The sequence below is a fragment of the Piliocolobus tephrosceles genome, chromosome 4 (assembly GCF_002776525.5).
Source record: "Piliocolobus tephrosceles isolate RC106 chromosome 4, ASM277652v3, whole genome shotgun sequence".
NCBI lineage: Eukaryota > Metazoa > Chordata > Mammalia > Primates > Cercopithecidae > Piliocolobus > Piliocolobus tephrosceles.
Genome location: NC_045437.1, coordinates 163,071,437 through 163,078,837, shown reverse-complemented (window position 1 = coordinate 163,078,837; position 7,401 = coordinate 163,071,437). Strand labels below are relative to the sequence as shown.

Below are 7,401 nucleotides of genomic sequence, written 5' to 3'. Positions count from 1 at the left end.
TGTTTGCCTGCCCGTAGCTGGGCCTTTGAGCTTCTCCAAGCAGGGATCATGTATCTTAGACATTCCTTGCTTGGCATGTAGTAAGTGTTCAACAAATGTTTGTTGAATAAATGCATGGATTAATGAGTGAGCAAATAAGTAAGACTTTTTTTTTTTTTTTTTTTTTTTTGAGACAGCGCTCTTGTTGCCCAGGCTGGAGTGCAGTGGCATGATTTCGGCCCACTAATTTTAGCCCCGGCTAATTTTTATATTTTTAGTAGAGACGGGGTTTCACCATGTTGGCCAGGCTGGTCTTGAGCTCCTGACTTCAGGTGATCTGCCCACCTCAGCCTCCCAGAGTGCTGGGATTACAGGCGTGAGCCACCGTATCCAGCCGGTTTTTCTAAAACATGTGAATCTCTGGGCATTTAGGCCTGAAGGAGACTCATTTCTTACTCAAGCTCCGTGAAGTAGATATACATACGCCATGTTGTTTTTGTTTGTTCAGCCTCTCCTTATCCCTTTTTAGGATGAATTCCTCATTCTTGTGGGAATCCCATCTGGTTTATTGTCACTTGACTCTCCCTCACCCCTATTTTTTTTTTCTTTCTTTGCGACGGAGTCTTGCTTCATTGCCCAGGCTGGAGTACAATGGCATGATCTCAGCTTACTGCAACCTCTGCCTCCTGGGTTCAAGTGATTCTCCTGCCTCAGCCTCCTGAGTGTCTGGGATTACAGGCACCCACCACCGCACCCAGCTAATTTTTGTATTTTTAGTAGAGATGGAGATTTGCCATGTTGGCCAGGCTGGTCTTGAACTCCTGACCTCAGGTGATCTGCCCGCCTCGGCCTCCCAAAGTCGTGGGATTACAAGCGTGAGCCACTGCTCCCAGCCATTCACTCCTATTTTTTTTAATTTTAAAATTTTTGTTCTTATTTTCAAAATTTAAAGCCCCTACCTCTATATATACATAAAAAATAATACAATTTTGAGCAGTATAAAACCTTCAGGTGGCAGTGCTATAAGAACAATCCTCTTAAAGATGGTAAATATACTTTTTTTTTTTTTTTTTTTTTTTCCTGAGACGGAGTCTTGCTCTGCCGCCCAGGCTGGAGTGCAGTGGCCGGTTCTCAGCTCACTGCAAGCTCTGCCTCCCGGGTTTACGCCATTCTCCTGCCTCAGCCTCCCGAGTAGCTGGGACTACAGGCGCCCGCCTTGTCGCCCGGCTAGTTTTTTGTATTTTTTTAGTAGAGACGGGGTTTCACCGTATTAGCCAGGATGGTCTCGATCTCCTGACCTCGTGATCCGCCCGTCTCGGCCTCCCAAAGTGCTGGGATTACAGGCTTGAGCCACCGCACCCGGCCTAAAGATGGTAAATATACTTTAAAACTCCTAAGCTTTTTTTTTTTTAAACACAAACATCAAAATCAGACTTGGAAGACATTCTGGATAATCACTCAACCTTCTAAAACATAATGCTTACACTTTTATAATAACTGGAAAAAGTACCAAGTTTGTAAAATATATGTAATCAAACAACCTGTTCCAGGACATCATGTATTCAGTTATTTTTTCATTCATCCATTCAGCAAACATATATTGAAGAGATATCATTTAGCAAGTTTTTGTTTCATTTTGTGTCACAGTCCTAGCTATCCTATTTGTTTGCAATGCATACTCAGTTATCTGTCAGCCGTCACTCCCCTCTCCGGAGACAGAAGTGGGTTACTGCTAAGCTTTCAGTCTCTCCTCCCCCTTTCTTCTCACCCAATCCTAGTATGGCCCCTTCTCCACAGATGTCTTATGTATCCTATATTTTTCTGTCCCAGATCCAAATGACATACATAAAGTAGGACAAATGTCAATTGAGTTCTTTACATGTAGTGAGGTAGTTGTGGGAGGAGTATGGGCGAGGGAAATGATGGCATGGCATGTTGAGACTTGGTGGGGTTATATATGGTCTAACCAATAATGAGGACATGTGCCTTGACAAGTAAATGGAGGTGTGTAGTGAAAACAAAGGCAGGAGATTTGAAATCACCACTATCCTAGTAAATGCAGAAGGGTTGTCACCAAACTTACAAATTTGTTACTTCCACTTCATTGGGGAAACTTTGGAGGGATAAGATTTCAGGAATTACTTGAATAAGGGGAGCTTGACTCCGTGTGAGAGTACAGAAGGCCATATTCCAGGTTTAGCATTGTATAGGAAACACCTAGAGAATAAGGGAAGTGTATATTTTGTAAAGTACCTGACTAAAAATGTGCACGATTGTCTTAATTCTTGTGTGTGTGTTTGTGTTTTTTTTTTTTTTTTTTTTTTTTTTTTTTTTTTTTTTTTTTTTTTTTGTTTTTTTTTTTTTTTTTTTTTTTTTTTTTTTTTTTTTTTTTTTTTTTTGGCTACAGAGTTTTGCTCTTGTTGCCCACACTGGAATACAATGGCTCTACCTGGGCCCACTGCGACCTCGACCTCCAGCTCCTGGGATCAAACGATTCTCCTGCCTCAGCCTCCCAAGTCGCTGCGATTACAGGTGCCTGCCACCACCCAGCTAATTTTTTGTATTTTTAGTAGAGATGGTGTTTCACCATATTGACCAGGTTGGTCTCAAACTCCTGGCCTCAACTGATCCACCTGCCTTGTCCTCCCAAAGTGCTGGGATTACAAATATGAGCCACTATGCCCGGCCACAATTACCTAATGCTAAGGCTTCAAGATTTTCCATTCTTTTTTCTTGGTTTTGACTGGAAACACATGATTACTATTAGTAAGAGTTACTATTTAGCCTTCACATATTACATGTCTAACGCACCGCATAAATTGTTTTATTAAATCTATACAAATCCTGTGCAAGTAGAAATCATTCCCATTTTCTTCTCTTTTCTTTCTTTCTTTTTCTTTTTTTGTTTTGAGACGAGTTTCACTTCTGGAGCGCAATGGCACTATGTCCGCTCACGGCGACCTCCACATCCCAGGATAAAGCGATTCTTCTGCCTCAGTCTCCCAAGTAGCTGGGATTACAGGCATGTGCCACCAGTCCCAGCTAATTTTATAGTCTTAGTAGGGACGGGGTTTCTCTATAGTGGTCAGGCTGGTCTCAAACCCCCGACCTCATGTGATCCGCCCGCCTCCGCCTCCCAAAGTGCTGGGATTACAGGCTGAGCTACCACGCCCGGCCGGTTTTCTCATCAGTCATTTAGATTTTAAAGTTCCTTTTAATATTACTTGAATACTTAAAGTCGAAGCTTTTCGATTCTTAAATTCTCAACGAGGTTAAGAAAGGAGGTATTTCATGGCCGGGCGCGGTGGCTCACGCCTGTAATTCTAGCACTTTGGGAGGCCGAGGCGGACGGATTGCCTGAGCTCAGGAGTTCCAGACCAGCCTGGGCAACACATTGAAACATCGTCTCTACTAAAATACAAAAAATTAGCCGAGTGTCGTGGCGCTGGTCCCAGCTACTCAGGAGGTTGAGGCAGGAGAATCGCTTGAACCCGGGAGATGGAAGCTGCAGTGAGCCCAGATTGTACCACTGAACTCCAGCCTGGGCAACAAAGCAAGACTACGTCTCCCTGCCACCCTTCTCCCACCCCCCCAAAAAAGAAAGAAGATATTTCAGGAAACCGGACAGGAAATAGAATCATTAATAAGGAGAATGGTCACAATTCACAGACTGCCAGAAATTCATCTGTGATGAATATGCAGCTCCCAGTGTTCTTCACTAATTCTTATGTACATGACTTGATTAATAGTTAAAATAATATCCTGGTCTTCATTTCTGCCATTTTTAAAGTAAGTAACCATTAATTACAGAAGCGTTCCTAACAGTTGGTAAGGTGGCCATCTAGGGTATAGTTAAGGGCCAGACTCGAGTCAATTAGAATCCTGGGACCTGCCAAAAGCAGTCCCGTCTGTCGCCTGCTGGGCAGCTATAAAATAGATGTTTGATGTTTGTTTGTTTGTTTTCAGACGGTGTCTCTGTCACCAAAGCTGGAGTGCAATGGTGCCATCTGGGCTCACTGAAACTTCCCCTTCCCGGATTCGAGGGAATCTCCCACCTCAGTCTCCCAAGTAGCTGGGATTACAGGCACCCGCCATCAAGCCCGGCTAAGTTTTGTATTTTTGTAGAGACGGGGTTTCACCATCTTGGTCAGGCTGGTCTTGAACTCCTGACTTCAGGTGATCCTCCCCCCTCTCCGCCTCCCAAAGTGTTGAGATTACAGGCGTGAGCCACCGCGCCCGCCCGGATGAATTTTCAAATAGAAACAATCCAGTTTCCCACATCACAGGGCGGTTATGTGGATGGGTAATCCATGAAAAGCCTAGTGCTAGCACTCAGTCCCAATAAACGTTAGCCTAAAAATTAGGAACTTTTCAAAGGGATGAAATGTGCTTTCTATTATAGGTAGCTGCCAGTGACATCTTGGGAGCCTCTTTTTTTTTTTTTTTTTTTTTGAGACAGAGTCTGGCTCTGTCGCCCAGGCTGGAGTGCGGTGGCCAGATCTCAGCTCACTGCAAGCTCCGCCTCCTAGGTTTACGCCATTCTCCTGCCTCTGCCTCCCAAGTAGCTGGGACTACAGGCGCCCGCCTCGTCGCCCGGCTAGTTTTTTGTATTCTTTAGTAGAGACGGGGTTTCACCGTATTAGCCAGGGTGGTCTCGATCTCCTGACCTTGTGATCCGCCCGTCTCGGCCTCCCAAAGTGCTAGGATTACAGGCTTGAGCCACAGCGCCCGGCCGGGAGCCTCTTTTTAAAAGCAAAAAATTATTTCATCTTAAATTTCCTCAAGTTCAGATTTTCATGCATCTGATTTTAAGAGAGTATGAAACAGCTTGCGCTCGTATTTACTCACCGTCATATGTTAATCGTATCATTTCTGAGCTGTTTTTGATTTTACAAACCCTTAAATTAAGAAACAAACGGATTAGGAACCGCCCATTAACACTGGTAGCAAATGATTTAAAATCAGGGTTGCTGGTTTTTCTGTGATAAATAATCTGTCGGCTTCAAGACGCACAGATCTCAATTTTATGGAAAGAAGTTGCCTGATATAATTTTCCACCCGAGAGAAAAATAAAGGCTGGTACTTGGAACCTGCAAGCCGTGCATTTGGAACTTCGGACTCAAGTGCCTATTACGTAATTCCACAGCGTCCCAGCCTCCAAGCCGTTTCCCGAGCTCTCCAGAGGAACAGGGGATAAGGTTACCACGCCCGCGGTGGCCGGGGACTCTGAGTTTCGCGTGTGGCTTTTAGGAACGTTTATATTTGAATTTCCCTGAACCGCCGAGTGTGGGCGGTGGCGCAGATCCGCCCCGGAAACCTCCGGGCTCCTTCCCGCCTTTCGCAGGCCCGGCCCCTCCAAGGGGTCCCCGCGGGGCGGCGGGAGGGCCCGGAGGGCGCTGGGCCCAGCGCCGCGCGGGTGGGCAGTCCCGGGCGTCCTTCCTTGCCGCCCTGAGTCCCGTCCGGGCACCGCCCAGGCGGGCGTGCCGAGCGGACGGTTGCCGGAGGGCCAGATTTTAAATTTACAGGCCCGGCCTCTGGGCCGCCGAAGCACGCTGCCCGTTCCCCATTGGCCGATGACGGTCACGTGTAGGCGCCAGGGCGCGCCGGCCATGTTGGGGGGTGCGGCGCCGCGGCCCGCGCCACCTCCGCCCCCCACGGCTTGCCTCCAGCCCGCCCCTCCCGGCCCTCCTCCCCCCCGCCCGCTGCTCCGTGCAGCCTGAGAGGAAACAAAGTGCTGTGAGCAGGAGACGGCGGCGGCGCGGACCCTGCTTGGCCTCCAGTCACCCTCGTCTTGCATTTTCCCGCGTGCGTGTGTGAGTGGGTGTGTGTGTTTTCTTACAAAGGGCATTTCGCGATCGATCGATTGATTCGTAGTTCCACCCCCCCGCGCCTTTGCCCTTTGTGCTGTAATCGAGCTCCCGCCATCCCAGGTGCTTCTCCGTTCCTCTAAACGCCGGCGTCTAGACGCGAGCGCAGGTCGCCGGTTTGTGCCTTCGGTCCCCGCTTCGCCCCCTGCCGTCCCCTCCTGGTCACGGTCCCGCTCGCGGCCTCGCCGCCCCGCTGTCTCCGCCGCCCGCCATGGCGACTGCGACCCCCGTGCCGCCGCGGACGGGCAGCCGCGCTGGCGGCCCCACCACGCCGCTGAGCCCCACGCGGTTGTCGCGGCTCCAGGAGAAGGAGGAGCTGCGCGAGCTCAATGACCGGCTGGCGGTGTACATCGACAAGGTGCGCAGCCTGGAGACGGAAAACAGCGCGCTGCAGCTGCAGGTGACGGAGCGCGAGGAGGTGCGCGGCCGCGAGCTTACTGGCCTCAAGGCGCTCTACGAGACCGAGCTGGCCGACGCGCGACGCGCGCTCGACGACACGGCCCGCGAGCGCGCCAAGCTGCAGATCGAGCTGGGCAAGTGCAAGGCGGAACACGACCAGCTGCTGCTCAAGTGAGTGCTAGCTGGCGGCCGCGTTAGCGCCCAGGAGGGGCGGGGGCGCAATCGCGGCGGCCACCTCACCCGGTTGTGCCCTGGGGAGGGAGTGTGGAGGCCAGGATGCACGCGTCCTTCGGGAGGAACAGGGTCTGGGTCTCCAGAAAGGAAAAGAAAAAGAATCTAGAGTTCATATCGGGGCAGGGGTCGCGGAGAGGGCTCGAGTTGTAGCGATGTGGGCCGTGATGCCCATTTCTAGGTTTTGGATACCTGCTGGGACGTGATAGGTGCGCGCCTGGGACTGCTGAGAACGAGCGCCCGCTTTAGCACCTCGAACCCGGGGAGCCGGCGCGGAGAGGCGGCCCGCAGGCCCCAGGTGCGGGGAGCTGGAGCGCGGGCGCGCGCTCGAGTGCGCGCCCGGGTTTCCGGCGGGCGCGAGACAAAGCGTCTAGCGGATTTGCAGTGCTGGGATGGCCGGCCGGGGAGGACTGGCAGCCCGCCTCTAGAATGAATGAGCTTCGCGCGGGCAGAGGGAGGAAGGGGAGGGACCTTCCCGGAGCCTCCGCGTCTCCTGGGGGTGGGTCTCGCTTTGGCGCGCTCAGTCCTGGCCCTGTGACATTTTGCGAAGGTTCTGCGCCTGCTTTGGGCGGGAGAGAGAGGCGGGGCTTGATCCGCGCGCCTCCAGCCCGCCTCTGGCGAGTTAGGTTTGCTAGCTGGTTAGCTTTGAACCAGGGGAAAGGTGTCCTGTCTCAGCGGGGATAGTGCGAGCCCTCAGGTGGTTCTGCGCAGGGAAGGAAAGCCGGGTTTGTGCATGTTACGGCCACTGTTCTTCAAGTTGCGGTTCGCCTACCCCTCAGGCAGCGGCCCCCTCTCCCCAGCTTTTGCCTCTACATAGTATAGTCGAGCTTTTGGGTAGTGACTGTGCTTAGTACCCCTTAGTCGGCCATTGTGCAGACAGTAGACCAGGGCAGGTGACAGGGTGCTGTGTAAATGCTGAGTGTTT

General features: G+C 51.1%; 1 protein-coding gene across 1 annotated transcript in view; it reads left to right on the top strand.

Annotated features, from left to right (window-relative positions):
- The first annotated feature begins 5,593 nt into the window (after positions 1-5,593).
- LMNB1 (lamin B1) overlaps positions 5,594-7,401 on the top strand; it is a 58,547-nt gene continuing 56,739 nt past the window's right edge. Inside the window, exon 1 of the mRNA XM_023197022.2 lies at positions 5,594-6,416. Within this exon, the coding sequence (XP_023052790.1) occupies positions 6,058-6,416 (359 nt within the window). The 5' untranslated portion in view covers positions 5,594-6,057. The remainder of the gene's footprint in view (positions 6,417-7,401) is intronic.